At 38.3% G+C, this 17,895-nt stretch overlaps 1 protein-coding gene across 3 annotated transcripts in view; it reads left to right on the top strand.

Annotated features, from left to right (window-relative positions):
• PDXDC1 (pyridoxal dependent decarboxylase domain containing 1) overlaps positions 1-17,523 on the top strand; it is a 47,174-nt gene extending 29,651 nt beyond the window's left edge. Inside the window, exons 14-23 of one of the 3 annotated variants that reach the window (XM_039492552.1) lie at positions 2,523-2,586; positions 3,004-3,092; positions 5,414-5,519; positions 6,624-6,795; positions 7,528-7,646; positions 10,006-10,127; positions 13,152-13,244; positions 13,343-13,439; positions 14,357-14,461; positions 16,794-17,523. In XM_039492552.1, the coding sequence (XP_039348486.1) occupies positions 2,523-2,586; positions 3,004-3,092; positions 5,414-5,519; positions 6,624-6,795; positions 7,528-7,646; positions 10,006-10,127; positions 13,152-13,244; positions 13,343-13,439; positions 14,357-14,461; positions 16,794-17,065 (1,239 nt within the window). In that variant the 3' untranslated portion in view covers positions 17,066-17,523. Of the gene's footprint in view, positions 1-2,522; positions 2,587-3,003; positions 3,093-5,413; positions 5,520-5,950; positions 6,049-6,623; positions 6,796-7,527; positions 7,647-10,005; positions 10,128-13,151; positions 13,245-13,342; positions 13,440-14,356; positions 14,462-16,793 lie in introns of those variants that run through there. The other 2 variants (XM_039492555.1, XM_039492556.1) reach the window with 2 other exon arrangements.
• The last annotated feature ends 372 nt before the right edge of the window (positions 17,524-17,895 follow it).

Raw genomic sequence — 17,895 nt, 5'->3', positions numbered from 1 at the left:
AAAAATGTGACCCTACCCACAGCCGTGGTGGTGGTATCATTCTGACTACTGAAATTACCCCTTAAAGTGTCAGTGGAATTGTATAAATTTATTCGCATATAGCAGGACTTGGTCCCTAGATTGTGTTTCTTGTCCCATTGCCGTTTCTCTCTATGCACACTCAAGCTATGGATATAATGTTCAGAGGCTGCCTCTGTGTTGCTGAGAAGCGCTTAATATATTAAAACTTATTCAATATTCTTTTATGGTGCACTTTTTTATATTTGAAATTCATTCTTGACTTTGGATTTAGCAGCACCCCGGCCAGATGTTGATATAGTGTGGATGTTCTTACATCTGTAGACAAAGTAGTTGTCCTGCTGTGAGGGTGTTATGATACAGGAGAGTGATGTTTGTTTTGTTTTTTTTTTAAAAAAAACAACAAAAAACCACTGCTCTTAATTGAACATTCTAGTTTTTAAATTAGTTATGTCTAATGCAGCTGCTTCTAATCCAGTTTCAGTTGAAAAGATGCCCTATTCAACAGATATTTTTATTGATCTGACCCTTGTGTATTAGAATAAATACTATATTCACGCTAGTTTTCATGGAAAACAAATGACCACAGATCACTGAGTGACAAAGTAATCTTATTTGTGAAAATAATCTTTTAGAACTCATGAGTTATGGAGATCCACTGTAGCCATTCCACCTTCCCATTATATATATTCTTGATAACTTCTACTTATGTCATTGAACAGCTCAATTATCTATTCAGAGAGATTTATGCAAGAAACTTTGTTCATAGAGCACCAAGGAAAATTAAAGCTATTTAAAAAAAAATGCCTGTCAGTTAATGTATTCACATTTTTCACTTTATAGTGCCCAAAATTCAGTTGTATGTAACTGAAATAGAATAAAATCCCTTTTTATGTGAGGGGTAATTTACACAAACATGGCAAAGTATATATTGAGAATATGAGTGGTTATACTGAGAGGGGATAGCTCAGTAGTTTGAGCATTGGCCTGCTAAACCCATGGTTATGAGTTCTCTCCTTGAGGGGGCCATTTAGGGAACTGGGGTAAATATCTGTCTGGGGATTGGTCCTGCTTTGAGCAGGGGGTTGGACTAGATGACCTCCTGAGGTCCCTTCCAACCTTGGTATTCTATGATTCCAACTAGCCCAGTAACCTGTCTTCTAACAGTGGACAGTGCTAGATGCATTCAGAGGTAATGAACAGAACAGGGCAATTATCAAGTGATCCATCCTTCGTCATTTAGTCCCAGCATCTGGCAGTCAGAGGCTTAGGGGCACTCAGAGCTTGGGGTTGCATCCCTGACCATCTTGGCTAATAGCCATGGATGGTCCTATCCTTCATGAACTGATCTAGTTCTTTTTTTGAACCTGGTCATACTTTTGGGCTTCACAACACCCCCTGGCATCGAGTACCACAGCTTGATCATATTGTGTGTAGTACACCTCTACCCCGATATAACGCTGTCCTTGGGAGCCAAAAAATCTTACTGCGTTATAGGTGAAACCGCATTATATCAAACTTGCTTTGATCTGCCAGAGTGCGCAGCCCTGCCCCCCACACCTCCCCGGAGCGGTGCTTTACCGCATTATATCCAAATTTGTGTTATATCGGGTCACATTATATTGGGGTACAGGTGTACTTCCTTTTGTTTGTTTTAAACCTGCTGCTTATTAATTTCATTGATGATCCATGGTTCTTGTGTTATGTGAAAGGGTAAATATCACTTTCTCCACACCATTTATGATTTTACAGATCTCTGTCACATCCCCCCCAGTCAACTTTTTCAAGCTGAATAGTCTCTTTTTAATTTCTCCTCATATGGAAGCTGTTCCATACTCCTAATCATTTTTCTTTCCCTTCTCTGTACCTTTTCCATTTCTAATACATATCTTTTTTGAGATGGGGCAACACGAACTGCATGCAGTATTCAAGGTCTGGGTGTTCCACGGATTTATATAGTGGCATATTTACTGTCTTTTATAATCGATCCCTTTCCTAATGGTTCCTTATATTCTGCTTTTTTGACTGCCGCTGTACATTCAGTGGAAGTTTTCAGAGAACTATCCACAATGACTTCAAGATCTCTTTCTTGGGAGGTAACAGCTAATTCAGCCTCCATCATTTTGTATGTATAGTTGGGATTATGTTTTCCAGTGTGCATTACTTTGCACTTATCAGCACTGAATTTCATCTGCCATTTTGTTACCCAGTTTTGTGAGATCCCTTTGTAACTCTTTGCAGTCTGCTTTGGACTTAACTGTCTTGAGTAATTTTGTATTGTCTGCAAACTTTGCCACCTCAGTGTTTACCTCTTTTTTACAGAAAGTTTTATGATGAGTTAATTTTTTGTTAGTACTGAGTCAAAACATTACGGAACCTAGAACATTGTTAATACTGACAAAACCAAATGATGTGGTGGTCTCTACTGTCAGTTTTGTATCTACAACAATAAAGCTGTTTTAAGTGTTTTCATAACAACATGGATTTTTTAATTCCATTTTTAGGTTGAAGATGAACTTAGCTCTCCTGTAGTGGTATTCAAGTTTTCCCCAGAACTTCAAAATATAGGTGTGTAATTTGTAGACAAAACATGATGGTTTCAGATCTATTAATTCAATAAGCTAGTTGTATTAGGTACATTACATTGTGCACTTTTTCTAATTAGTCTGAACATAAAACAAGTTTTGTTTATATAGTAGTGGTTAGAACCACCTCATAAATTGTACTCTTGTTGCAAAATTCCATTGCATTGAGACAATGGAAGGTGATTACAAATTGTTGGAACAAATACATTTCAGTGCTATAATTGCTTTTGGAATGACATCTTTTTAAATCCCATGTTTGCCCTTTTGATGTCAAATAGAGTTTAATTTTCCTAGATTTCATAAAATTTCATTAAAATGTTGTTTGTCTCAAAAAATTGCCTTTTACTTTAGTTAAATAAATGAAACTCTGTCTCTGCGATTTTTGTCTCTTTGGGTTCAGATCAGATGCTACATGCTGGACCAGCATCTATAATTCAACCCCCTATAACCAGCAATGAGAGACACATTTGTGACACCTTCAATCAGTGGGTAAGATTCAATGTTCATTTCTCTTAGGAACTAAAATGGATGTTCTTTAAAACAGAGGAGGATTGGGTGCCTCAGAGAATTATATAACCTAGAACAGACTAGGTCAGTAGTGACAGTTGCCACCAAATGGCTATTTGGTATCCTATGTGAAATCAGCCTGGAGAGTTTTTGGGATTAAAAAGATTGTGTTTTAGTCTGAAGCACTGGCATTTGTTCATATGTTTTAAGGTACAAAATAATTATGCTGAATTTTAAACCCTGATGAAAACATTGATTCTCTTAACTCTTGCATACCTCAAGAGGTGTGTGTTCGTTTCTTTAGGCCACTGAGATTAAATAAATTTAGTTTTTCCTCAGGCATTTAAAAAAAAAAAACAGATCTGCTTTTTATGTTGCTTTCACTTTGCAACAGTTATGTCTCCATTTTAAGTTGGTACTTTCGAGAAGTGAGGGATGACCTGTATTAGGAAGTCCAATATCCTAGAAGAGGAGTGAGTGTCTCCTCCCTCTTGCCACAAAAATTTTCTAGGATTCTACTGCTCAGAAGTGGAGTAAGCTAAAATTTAAGGTGTTAAACTGCTTACTAGTAATTTTGACACATCAAGAACTACAGCAAGATCTGCTGATTTACTTTTGACATCCATTTGAAATGTCAGTTTCCACTCAATCTTAGAAACTTGTATCTACTTCCCTACTCCAGTCTAGGTTTATGAATCTTTTTACTATACAAGCACTAGAGGAAGGGGGAAGCAAGACTACCAAGTGTCAGGATCTTCTTTCCCTACCCAAAACAACTTCCTTATTCATGCCTTGCCTTGTGTGAAATCATGTGTGCCTCTTTTTTCCCCTCACATTCAGAGTGGGAGCAACGGTTGTATTATGTGTTATGAAAATGCATCTCTCTAATTGCATAAAATATGCATACTCTAATTAATAATTATTTGAACTGTTATGCATTCCCAACCTGTTTGTGACCCCAATAACAAAGGCAGCCCTAGGTTCTGTTAGGGATCCTATGAAATGGAACACGTGTAGAGGGACTTCGTTCAGGAACCTTTCCACCTGTTACTTTTTCCTTCCACCTCTATGTACTTATGACCTCCCTTGGCCACTGCCCACCTGCAGTTGTTTCCCTAACCTATTTGAGGCTTTGAGCCACCTGGAAATCTAGTTGGACTAGAAGTCAAGAGGCGGAGCTAAAACACAACTTTCCAAGCTGGGAAACATGATAGCTGAGAAACAAGACAGCAGGAAGGAGAAATTATGCTGCATGTTTCTGTCACACTTCCCTGTAACACGTAATCCCACTGATTGGTGACAGCTCGTAGCATTAGTGTGGGGTGACCTTCCTTTTGAATTTTTCATAACCCGTTTATGCTCAGAGTCAAGAGCAGCAAGAAATTCAACTTAGAGATCCTTGGCAAACACAATTCCTTCAAAATAAAAACAATAGAAAGTACTTTTGGCATGAATTGGCAGAAATTTTGTGGTTTTGTAACTGATTTTATGAATGAAGGATTTGGGTATCTTCAGAAAAGAGACCTTGCCATTATAAATAACAGTGAATCTTAGTTGTATTAACAGGATGCTGCCAACTTAAAAATTACACTGTTTTGTCTACTATTGTTACAAATAAGACCAAAAGATGACAATGTTTTATTTGATGCATTTACTTAATCAGCCCTTGTTAGTGTAATATTTTCACAGAGCAACAGGGAGAGAGAAACTTTTTACAATCACTTAAAAAAAAATCACAAAAATTAGCAAATGGACTGAATGGCAGCTTAAGTATCTGAAACTACTTTTAATTTTTTTTTAACTGAGTAGATTTCTGGCTTATAGCCTCCCTTTATATACTGCAATTTCAATATTTTTCTCTAGCTGCTACTAGTAGAACTCCTACTAAAATGTACTTTTAAACAAACAAGTGCATGATTTTGTTTTTAAACTCATTATTTTGTAAGTAAACATATTCCTGCTTTATGGGAGAGGAGGTAACCATCTTGCACTAACCACTGAAAAAATTACACATTTTGTGGTTTGCTTAGAAATTGTGAAGTAGGTTTTCATTTTGTTAATATAAGTGTGCAACTTTTGTTTGTTTTTATAGGTGGTGCTTTGAGCTTGCTCAGCTAAAATTTTACTGTGCTTCAGGGAATAATGAATAGTTAACTTTTAAGAAGTAAAGAGAGCGAAACCTTACTAGGGACAATTTAACAGACAAATGGTTCGTTGAAACTACGGGAACAGTCTAATGCAAGTTGGCAATAATGAGAAATGAATGCTCAATAAATTCCTCTAATTTTGCCTTGTCCCTTCAGCTAGGTGAACAGTTGGCACAGTTAGTGCCTGCCAGTGGAGTTGATGTGGTAGAACTAGAAGATGAAGGCACATGTGTACGTTTTAGCCCATTAATGACTTCTGCAGGTAAATGAGTCACTTAATTTAGCCACTTCCATAGATACTTCATCCTGAGGTGAAAAAAATTGGAATTTGCTATTTAAAATTGTAAATATCCTGCATGTGTAAAACATCTGTATGTTTAAATCTGTTCTCCTTGGGTTTGCTTTTTTCCTTATTTTTATATTGAGAGGCTGTTTTAACACTACAAAAACAACTTCAATATTCTATTGTGCCTTGGTAGCAGTTACGTTAGAAGTAGCTGAATTTGCCGTAGCTTTGTCATCTTGTATAACATTATGTTGCACCACATCTGTAAAGCCTTTTACTTTATACTGTCTACATTTACTGGTGAGAACAAGGTACGAAGCTGAGTAATGTTCCTGTCTAAAACTGTCAGAATACAGAAACATTGGAGATGAAATATCTTTGCCTTTCCCTCTCTCATCTACTTACAGAATGAAGAAAGACTTTGGCCTGCTTATTCAGATGATTAGACACAGGAACTGAGCCCATGTTTAGAATATAATAAACTAATTGGAAGAAGAAAATAGTATCCATTAAAGCTTGGTTATTTTTATTAGTAGTGTAAAGAAAACTTTTTTCCCTCTCTCTCCTAGAAGAGGGTGTAGGCTCTGAAGTTACAGAGAGATGGAGGGGTAGCTACTGGGAAGAACTTTTAAATTAGAAATTAAACGACAGAACAAGGGATTCCAGTTTAATGCGTAGTTGGTGATACTGAACTTTGTAATTAAAACTGAAGCTGATTGATCTTTTTTGTAGCCTTTTGGCTGTAGAGAGAGGGATTTCCTGGTGCTAACTACCATTATTACTTTAGAATATCAGAAAATCAATGTCTTGGTATTACGATTGGCTTATTTTTTTCTCCTTAATATTTGACTCCAGCCATTTTGACGTGTTAAGTGTTTTCAGTGAATGGCAAGCTGAAGAAAAACAGCCTTCAGCATACAGATTAAGATAATTCAAAAATGTTAAAAAATCATATTTAGGATCGGCTTGTAAAGTGGGTTATCTATAAATATAGGTAACCATGGCACTTGTCTTACCGTATGTAAAATATGAAAACTCTGTCAGTTCAGTAATTCACATGCTAATTCATTAGCTCTTCAGTTTTAGGAACTGAAGTACAAGATGTAGATCAGTTGGTGGACTGCTTGAAAATGAAGATACCAATACTGACATGCACACTGCAGCTAAGAGAAGAATTTGAGCAAGAAGTGAAAAGAACAGTAGGCTTGTCATATATTGAAGACCTCAGCTGGCCAGGACTAGGTGTTGTAAGGTAAGTATTAGGTAGCTCCAGACATGACATTGCTTGAGCTTTACTTCAAGAGATATTTGGATAGACAGTACCTTCAGCAGAGAGAACAAGTACCCTCTTCACTAGTGATCCTTTGGACCAGCAAAATCTGGTTTATGGCACAGCTGCAATTTTCTTAACTGACTTGTGAATAAACTTCACTTTCTTAAGAGGATGTGTGAATTTTGTGAAATTACTTAGAGGAGTTTGGAACTTCCTAGAAATTAAAGACCTGGTTTGCCAAAATAATTGAGTTAACAAATAGAATTTAAGCAGCCTTGTGGATCATTTGTAGTAAATGTTAATGTACCTATGTACCTTATGCATTTAGCCTACCACTGCAGTCAGTTTATCTTTAATCAGTAGTAGAATTTATTTCTCTCTTTTGGCAAATACAGTGCTGCTCATATATTGGAGATCATTATGATTAAGGTTCCTATGTGATCAGAAAGAGCTGAGTCATTATCAATACAATACTTCCAAAAAGCTATTAAAGAAATTTTTCTGTATCCAAAAATGCTTTTCCTTCAACTGCAAACGTTACCAAATTTTCTCCAACTTGGTTGGTTGCTATCACTGTTCAAACTTACCCACTACACAAGTTTACAGGCACATGTAGGTAAATTGTTGAAAGATGTTAGAAGTGCAGATTTGTTCTGTTTTGTTTGTATTGTAAAATAAAATGGCTTGCTGTCCTCTGGCTTGATTTTAAAGGTATGAGTATAACAGTGATAGGAAGAATGATGACAAACAAGAGAAAGAAGCGGAGAAAATTAACACTGGACTTTTGAAAAAATTAAATGAACTGGAATCGGATCTCACTTTTTCTTTGGGTAATTATCACTGTTGGTAATATCAGTTCTGTAAATAATCAGGTTAATGCCCTCAATTCTTTTTTTCCCCAAACTGTATTATAAAACTCACTACAAGTCATATATCCATGTATTATTAAAAAGTTCTGTCTGCTTCTACGTTAAACAGTAGATGTGTTTCTACAAATATTGTTTCTCTGATCTTGCTTCCTTCCCCACTGCTCGTTTCAGTTGAGGCCTACTAGAAAGCAGTAGTGTTGCTTGTCAGCAACAGCTTCAGCAGAGTTCGTCCATTGTTCCCAGAGTACTCACCAAACCTCAAGCATGATTATACTAAACTGAGAAGTGTTTTCATTCTAGAAAACCCAAATGTGTTATTGCTTATGTTGACAAAGTTCTGACTTATATTTTGTTTTTGAGGAGAAATGTTTTCTTTGTGGCTTAATTGGGAAAATTCAAAAATTTGCTGTTCGTTTAGGAATAGCAAAGAACATTTCTTAATGCAGTGCTTACTGGTGGTCCCCCAACCCTAAGTCTATTTCTGATTGTTACAGAGGGGGCATATGCTAGACAAAAGAGGCATCCAGTCATAAACATGAACTTAATGATCATTAATATCAGTACTGCATTCTCAGCTATAAGTTGATTGTGCAAGTGAATTACCCACCACCAGGTATGTTTATAATATGTGCCTAATTGGAGGGGTGTCTGCCTCAGTATTGTACCTAATTAAGCAGGATCTTAATCTCAAACTGGGCTGTTTACGGCATTCTGTGACTAGGTTAGATGTTTTAGGTGACTCTGGCTATAATATATAACTGAAACACTCAGTTACATTTTAACCACTGTATTGCATGAGTAAATGAATGTCTTACAATATGTTTTGATTGTCCTTGAAATGGTAGGAATGTGTTGCATTTTGATACATGTAGTGGTTTCCAGTCTTACTGTAACTAATTAATAAAGCCACTCATTTTTAATTTTTTAAAAGCAAGTGGCCTAGATGTCATGTGTGAATGTGCTTAGAGAAACAGTTGTCTAAAACCCCACTAGAGTGATATAAAATCAGTGAAACATGAGATTCTGCAGAAACTTATACAGTGGCCTCTGTGCACACATGGAATTTCCAGGTGAACCTTGCCTGGTCCGCTCAGTGCTACTTCTGCTTTAAAAAGACTACACACAGCACTCAAGAGCATACCTACAGCTGCTGCATTTCAGTTTTCTCTCAACGGTGAAAGGGAACATTCAAAATATAGCAAGTGACCATTTTTAGATGGTTTTGCCATGAGTTAGTAATGATAAGAAGGGACACATTTCAAGAGGTGCTAATCAACAGGTGTCTAGTCCTATTGATTTTAGTGGGAGTTGAACATGAGCCATACCTTGAAGGAGATGCTCACCACTTCATAGGATCATGCCTTAGAGCTTTTAATTTCCTAAGAACTATGTAAACATAATTCAGTAACCATCCCTACGAGGTGGGTATTTTAATTTCCCTCATACTGAGGTTAAGTGACCGCTCCAAGACATGAACTCAGGAATTTCTGTCTTCCAGATTTTTGACAGTTTTAAAACCCCCAATCCTGCAGACCTTGGGCAAAACTTTTTTTTTTATCATGCTCATTAGGCTTTGGCTTTGTGGAAGCCACTTAACCTGTTTTTTTCCATCTGTAAAATGAGAATTATAATGCCTATTACACAAGTGTTGTAAGGATCAATGGTTGTATACTGCTTTGAAGATGAAAATCAGTAAGTGTCGCTGTTACCTCTACTTAAGGCAGTGCGACTATAGCATTACTTTTCTATTGGAGAGTTCTAATCTTCCATATTCATCTTTAAGAATAAGTTGAAATGTGTCAGTTATGGATCCATGCTGTTGAAAGATGTCCCAGAATAATGTGGCTCTTTAGAAGGTACAATAATGTACTGTTTAAGTGTGTATATACAGTATTCATTGTAAAAATGCCTCATTAACCCATCTATATTCAACAATTCCTCATAACACCACAGCTTTTGGAATAGAAAACTACTTCTTATAGTTGTATAAAATATCTACTGTATTACTTCCTGTCTAAACTTAGTTATGTTGTTCCTCTTTGAAGAAGTGCAATGCCAAGTACTTAAGTTTGCTTTCAGTGAATTGGGCATATGCAAATATTACACTTACGTACTAAAACAAAAATATGGTTCGATTCCCTGGCACATAAGTGTGAGTAGGGTGCCTGTTGTAAGGTTATCTTCCTCTATGAAGCTAAATATTGTTCTCTTTTTACTAACTACACAATCTACTACGTTTTGTCATTTTAAACCTTGTTAAAGAAGCACTTAGATTTTGCTGCAAAAGTGTAAAAATATGGAATCTCCATTCTGTTCACAGGCCCAGAATTTGGCGGGGAGAAGAACTGTGTGTATATCGGCATGGTAACTGAAGATCTGGATGTGTCTGAGCTGGTAGAAACTATTGCGGCAACAGGCAGAGAAATTGAAGAAAATTCTAGAGTATGTATTGAAATCTTACCTATTTTCAAAATTACAAAATGTTTTAGCATTAGTTTTCTCCAAACTGGTTTCAGGGTAACCTCTTACTCTTTGATGTGAAAGAAAATTGCATGTATATATCAGTGAAACATGAGAGTCTGCAGAAATTTATACAGTGGCCTCTGTGCACACATGGAATTTCCAGGTGAACCTTGCCTGATCCGCTCAGTGCTACTTCTGCTTTTAAAAGACTACACACAGCACTCAAGAGCATACCTACAGCTGCTGCATTTCAGCTTTCTCTCAAAGGTGAAATGGGAACATTCAAAATATAGCAAGTGAACATTTTTAGATGGTTTTGCCATGAGTTAGTAATGATAAGAAGGGCCACATTTCGAGAGGTGCTAATCAACAGGTGTCTAGTCCTATTGATGTTAGTGGGAGTTGAAGATGCACCATACCTTGAAGGAGGTGCTCACCACTTCATAGGATCATGCCCTTAGAGCTTTTAATTTCCTAAGAACTATATAATGATTTGCATCTACTTGGTGAGAAAACGTCACAGTGTTATGACTCTCTCATGATACCTTGGTTTAGGTTTACATGTTTGTGTTTATAACTCTTCTGCTAGCATTAGACACCTTTCTAGTGCGGAAACAGGCAAACTGAGTGACTGTACAGTTTCCATAATGGTTTAAGCCATCAGAAAAAAATTTCCCTTTTTGAATGATCTGGGGCAGATCATCAACTGGTGTAAATTGTCCCATTGAATTCAGTGAAACTATGCCAACACACCAGCTTGAAAATCTGCCACTTAATGTTTTCCATTGATTTTATTTGTAAATCTAATTTCCAAGCTGTTGATTTAACAATGTCTTTATTGCTAGTAAAAACGTTGGTGCTTATACAGGATTACCTGAGATGCTTTGGTTACTATCCCTAATATCTGGCCTATTGAAGCTCTCATAACAAAACCTTCAGTAAAAAGGAAAGTGATGGTTATCTGAACAACACTGCACCCACAGAATAAATCCGTGTTCAAGTGTACTCTGAATATTCCCGCTTCTGGGGATGTGCTGATTATGTAACTGTGCCTGTGGAACCATTGATAGCAGTCCCTGGTGGAGTGCTACTGTGCCTCTCCTGTTCCTTCCCTCACTGTTCCTGAACATTGAGGGTGAGACTATAAAAGAGGGTATTGGCTCTCTAGCCACCTCAGGTCCTTCCAATTGCTGCAGCGGATAGATCAGGAACTGCATTTGGACAATTAGCCTGAATCCCATGCTTGGATAGTGCTCGTTAGGCTTAGCATAGATTTAGCTTAGTTTTCTTGTGTTAGGAGGATTTTTTAAAAGGAAATATTAAATTTTCTAAGTAGTTATTAGTTCATCTCTGGTTCCACTATTAGAATCCAATGGTGGTTATGAAGAGCTAGAGATCAGCTATTAAGAGGTGCACCTTTGCCCTGCATTTGATGCTTATGAGATGCCCGTCAGGGAGGGACATTGTCCCTTAGGGGTTCAATCTGAAGTGCTTTCACCCCAAGAGTATGGGAAGAACAGCAGAACAGACTGCAAATGGTCCTGCTGTCAGGAGGCTTTGACAGACAAGCCCTCTGGATATTGTACATATCTGTGAGCAAGCAAACGGACCCTGATACTACTAGAGAGAAGAGGCAGCAGAGACCTCTGCATAAGATGCCATCTTCAGTTCAGATCTCCAAGAAATCTATGGTACCTAAAAAGGATCCTGATCCATTGGATCTTAAACTGAAAAGCAGAAATAACCTGTTGGTGATTGGCTTTGCTCACAGAGCCAGTCTGCAGGAGTGACACCTTCCTTGGAACCAGGAACTTTGGTAGGGGCAGGACTCAGGGTGCAAAGAAGGACTCTGTCAGCAGAGCCTTGGGAGTCAGTGGATGTGTCTAGAGCTGTCTGTCACAGATCTGGTTGAGCACCCCAGTTGGACACTTAGCATACTGCTGTAAGGGGGTCCAAACACTGACCCACATGTGCCCTTAGCTTGCTGGTGCTGAGCAGAGGTTAGGCACTGTCCCAGACTAACGAAGCAAATAGCTGTCATTGCTGATACGCTGGGTTCAATTCTCCATTCTGAACTTCCTCAGTAACTGACCATGACAGTGGTAGCTAAGATCTACCATATGGATCCACAACCTCAACTTAGGTCAAATCTGGAAGGGAGCAATAAGGACTCTGAAAAGAAAAGGAAGGCTTCTTCAGATTCCCCACACTGCTGCGTCTTTGACCTATATTAGGCATGACAAAACTCAACTCCTTTAGCAGGAAGTTCTGATTCTATATCTTTAAACTGGCATCTATACCACCTTCCTTCTTTATACAAGGTTGGTTTGCTGTTCAATCAGATCATTGTACTGCCAATATCTTTGCTTCCTAGTAGAGGAGAATTATTTTCAAATCAAAGTCCTTCCCTTCAGCTGTTCTATTGCCTCCAGAGATTTATACAAAGTGCCTCAGGGAGGTGGCAGCACATTTATGGAGACAAGAGATCCACATATACCTGTACTTGGATGACTGGTAAATCAAAGTTGCCAGAACAAAATCTATCCAAAATCATATCCTTCACCGATGCTCCCTACTTGAGCTGGGGCTCTCAAAGTTCAGGAACAGTGAGAGGAGGATATAGGTGAGGGCGCAATAGTGTTCCACCAGCACTTCAATCAAAAGGTTCCACCAGCACAGCTGCACCACTGGCATATTCATGAGTGTGAATATACAGAGGACACTCAAAGAATTCTGGCTAGAGGTGAGTAGCCGACATCTAAGTAAGAGAAATTCATGCCATTGCTATTAAATGTGTGACATTCTGACTTCAAGATCCATGTAAAAAAAAATCCTACTTTCAATCTATAGTTGCCATTTATTTAATACTATAAATAGACATTAGTCAACTGCTGACCTAATCTAGAAAAATACACAAACGTCCCCATTTAAATTTAATCTTCATGTAAGGGACCAAGACGACAGTTTAAGTGCAGTAATGCATGCTCTTCCATTTTTAATTAGCTGCTGGAAAACATGACTGAAGTCGTTAGAAAGGGGATACAGGAAGCGCAGGTTCAGCTTCAGAAAGCAAATGAAGAAAGACTTCTTGAAGAGGTAAGAATTCCAAAGTAATCTGTTATCTACATCACATAACTCTGTAACACTTAGGTGGCTCATTCATTAGAATGATCTTTTAATGACATGTTTTACAGGGCCTGCTACGACAGATTCCAGTAGTTGGCTCTGTGCTGAACTGGTTTTCTCCATTTCAAGCATCACCAAAGGGAAGAACATTTAACTTAACAGCAGGTAGGAATAAATACATCTGCAGCAATAGTACAGTATCAATAATTCTGTAAAATGTGGAAACCTTTACAATGTTACACAGATTTCTTGTTAACTGATTTATAAGACATCCAAATTAAGTGATTAAAAATGAACTCTAAAAATCTAAAGGAACAGAGTCTACCCCTTCTCAAACACTGAATAAGAAAATATCTGCGGCCACCATCTGTCCAGTTCCCTTTAAATCTCAAGACTTACAATTCTCAAGTCAAATTAAAGCGATTTGCTGGATTTGGCTGCTGTTCCCGCCACTATATTACAAGAAAGGGCTCTTCAAGTCATCTGTGCAAATTCCAGATGTGTAAGTTGGAAAATTGGATTTCTGCTTATGTACAAAAAAACAGCAGGATGGGGAGAGCTTCATAAAAGCATTCCTCTAAGTGTTTAATATATACTAGCACGATATATCTGCATGTGTATCTATATGTTTGTGTACATAGTGAAAATTATATATTATGGGGGCACCAAATTGACCTCCATGCTCTAACAATTTTTCTATTTGAGTTCTTGGTTCAGGTGTCCTCTGACCTGTTAAGTTGCCAACCTTCACTAGTCTGCACAGTAAAACATTAGTAGTCTGGGAACAGCGGGTTAGAACTGAATTGGGACTAGCTCTTGACTGTGGTGGGTATAGTGTGAACATGGCTATGTGGAGGGATTCCATGGCAGTGTAAAAGAGTGAATGGAAAAGTTATTCTAATTGGATTCCACTTGTACCTCATGCAAGTCATTGTGGAGTAAGTACTAGCCTAGTTGTCCCTGAGAGCGCCAGAAAAGGTTTGAAGTGTGTACGTCGTTAACGTTACCTGGTTCTAATATTATTGAGTGGTGTCAATAAAACTGTCTCCTTTAAAGACTTTTTCCTCCCCCCACCTTGGCAGGCTCTCTAGAGTCCACAGAACCCACATATGTATCAAAAGCGCAGGGGACTGGGACCACCCCACCCCCCACTCCGACTCCCAGTCGCATTAAACAAAGACTTCCTGGTAAGTTTCCTCTAGTTCATGTTAATAAATGTGCAGTTTGTCACTAAAGAACACTGCTTTGTTCAAAAAGCTAATCAGCACATAATGGAGTTTTATTGCCTAATCAGAGTGAGTTTTGCTTTATCATCTCCACATACAGTAACTCCTCGCTTAACGATGTAGTTATGTTCCTGAAAAATGTGACTTTAAGTGAAACAATGTTAAGCGAATCCAATTTCCCCATAAGAATTAATGTAAATGGGGGATTAGGTTCCAGGGAAATTTTTTTCATCAGACAAGACTTTTGTTTAAGAAATAAATATATTTAAAAAATAAACAATTTAGTACTATACACAGCAATGTTGATTATGAAGCTTGGTTGAGTGGTGAAGTAAGAGGGAGGGATATTTTCCAGGGAATGCCTTACTGCTAAATGATGAACTAGCACTCAGCTGAGCCCTCAAGGGTTAACCCATTGTTGTTAATATAGCCCAAGGGTCAGCAACCTGTCAGAAGTGATGTGTGGAGTCTTCATTTATTCACTCTAATTTAAGGTTTCGCATGCCAGTAATACATTTTAACATTTTTAGAAGGTCTCTTTCTATGTCTATTATATATAACTAAACTATTGTATGTAAAGTAAATAAGGTTTTTAAAATGTTTAAGAAGCTTCTTTTAAAATTAAAATAAAATGCAGATCATCCCCCCCTCGTCTCCCGGCACCGGTGGCCAGGACCCAGGCAGTGTGAGTGCCACTGAAAATCAGCTCATGTGCCATAGGTTGCCTACCCCATATAGCCTCTCACTCTACAAGGCAACACAAATGGAGGGAGGGGAGACAGCATGGCAAACAGAGGAGGGGCAATGTGCGTTTGTCTAAGTACATTGCCTTTTTAAGTAGATCAGCAAGCTGAGACAGCCACTGCTCCCAGAAAGCTTCCTCCCATGTCCCCCTGCTCTATGGAGATGGGGTGAGCAGGGGGAAGGGGGGACACCCTGACATTAGCACCCTTCCCCCTACCTACCTACCCCCCGCCCCCCCCAGCAAGCAGGAGGCTCCAGGGAGCAGCTCCAAGGCAGAGGGCAGGAGCAGCACATGGCTGTGGGGGAAGGGACAGCTGAATTGCAGGCAATTAATGGCCTGCTGGGCAGCTGCTGCACAGGGAACTTAAGGGAGCAGGGAGCTGATGGGGGCTTGGAACCTGGCACACACACCCCCCCCCCCCACCAGCTAGCTCCAATGGGCTGCTCTTTCTGCAAGCAGTGGACAAAGCAGGTGGCTTCCAAACGACGACGTTATAAGGGAGCATGGCACACCTTTAATCGAGCATGTTCTCTGATCAGCAACATAACAAAAACACCATTAACCAGCGAGGAGTTACTGTACATTACTTTCCTGATCAAGTCAAACTAGAGCACTAATCTTGCTTGTAATTGTACCTGTCGTCCTGTTGATTTTGAATGACCAGTGCAGCAGTCAATAGAGCTAAACATTCCATGGAGCACCATTCAAATCCATCTTTTCCCACCCCCATTGTGCTCTGAAGGAATAATTCCTGGGACTGCAGGGGAGGTAGCTATCCTTTTAAACAGTAATAACTACCTGTGACCACAGGGCTTTTTCCTCTGGAAAATATTGTAGAATTGTAAGTTCTCTAGTTCACACTGAGGGTTACTGAAGTTTGCAAATTAGCAAGAAAACAAACCCAAAACTGCAAAAAGCCAAGGACAATGTATTTTTTATTTTGGGCACTGCAGTTTTTTTGCTGTACTACACAAAGGTGGTATTTTGTGTGATTTCATGCTAAGATATCATTGCTTCCATAACAACATCAATCTGCTCAGGAGAGGCAAGATGAGCTTTTTTCCTTTCACCGTGTAAATGAGTTGATTAGCCAAGTGTAGGCTGGCAAAGGTATACTGACAGTCGTATCCTTTTTCCTCTGGTCAGATTTAAGTTTGAATTTAGTTTTGGACTGTCAGCTTCTCTGGTTGGTCATTAATGCTCTGGAAATCCCTTTGGAGCACAGTGACCTGTTGTAGTAATTTACCCATCCAAAACAGTCTTATCAAGTAGTGTGTCCTTTGGCTTGCTCTTTTTACTGACGGTCAGTTTTTTCCAGCCAAGCCTTAACTGGGTTACTGTTTACACAAGAGGAAACAACTACTGGTGCAGATTACATCAGTTACACATCTGTGCTTGTATGTCTAAATGAACTTAAATGCTGGTGCTAAATTGCATCCACAGCTTTAAAAATAGAGGCCAGCTTTTTAAAATGTGGCTTATCGTTTGTATAGATTCATCTGTGCATTTACTGCCTTCTAAAGCTATATTCATTAAACATTTTCACAGGTCAAAAGCTTTTTAAAAGATCTTTAAGAAGCTCTGATGGATTTAGTGAGACCAGTTCAGTTAGTCACACTGATGACTTGGAAAAGATGGAGCAACGATCCCATTCTGTGTCTACTGTACAAGAGCAAGGGACTGTGGAGACAGAGAAAGCAGAGCAGCAGAATGAGATAGCACAGGTAACAAATGACAAAACTGAAGACCTGCAAAGTGACAAATCACAACAATCAGGAAATGACTGCACTAAAGTAGAGGAACAAGAAAGTCTAAGATAAAAACCAGATTTTGTGAATGAAGACTTTGTATAATAACCACATTCCCTGTATGGCAGGGAAGTTTATGATGTATTCAAAATGTGAACAGTGCCACACGTTAGTACAGTAACTACTACTGTAATTCACAAGTAACAGGGATTTTGCACAAAAGCAAGTTAAAAACAAAGCTTTTTCCCCTAGGGGCCAGTTAACTTGTTTTATTGTACACTTAGGACAATTGTTTCAATCCTATATACATTATCTCCAAAGTAATATTAAAATACCTGATTTATTTTAATGGCTTATAAACACTTGCCTGAAGGAATGTTTTTTGGCAAAAGTGACAGTTATTGTATGAATCCAGGTGGCATTATAGTGCTTAATGAGTTGATCATACATTTGCGTTAAGGTTAAGCACCTGGTGATATTTGTAAAGTGGTCCTAATTTAAAAATATTCAATAAACCTACTAGTTGCTCACCTTTATATTTTAAATCAGTTTAATTTAAAAAAAAAAAAGCACAATAATTTAGGTAGTCATGCTATCTGTGGTGCACGTCATCTCATTGCTTTTTTAATCTCTAATGTTCATTAGAAATCCATTGCCTCTTACTATGAGTGATAGGAATATATGTGTGTATATTATGAATATGTAAATACTACTTTGCCATCAACTTTTTTTGCTGTTGTATGAATTAACACAAGCCCTGTAAGATTAAGGACTTGGCCAACTCTTTTAGAAAGTAATAGTGCCTCTGCATGACAGTCATTTCTTGCCTCTATCACTGGCAAGAAGCATTGATACAGCTCTATCCTTATTTACTGCTGCACACCCTCTATAACCAGATCCAA

The sequence above is a fragment of the Mauremys reevesii genome, linkage group 10 (genome assembly GCF_016161935.1).
Source record: "Mauremys reevesii isolate NIE-2019 linkage group 10, ASM1616193v1, whole genome shotgun sequence".
In the NCBI taxonomy this organism is placed as follows: domain Eukaryota; kingdom Metazoa; phylum Chordata; order Testudines; family Geoemydidae; genus Mauremys; species Mauremys reevesii.
This window is presented reverse-complemented; position numbering and strand designations above follow the sequence as displayed.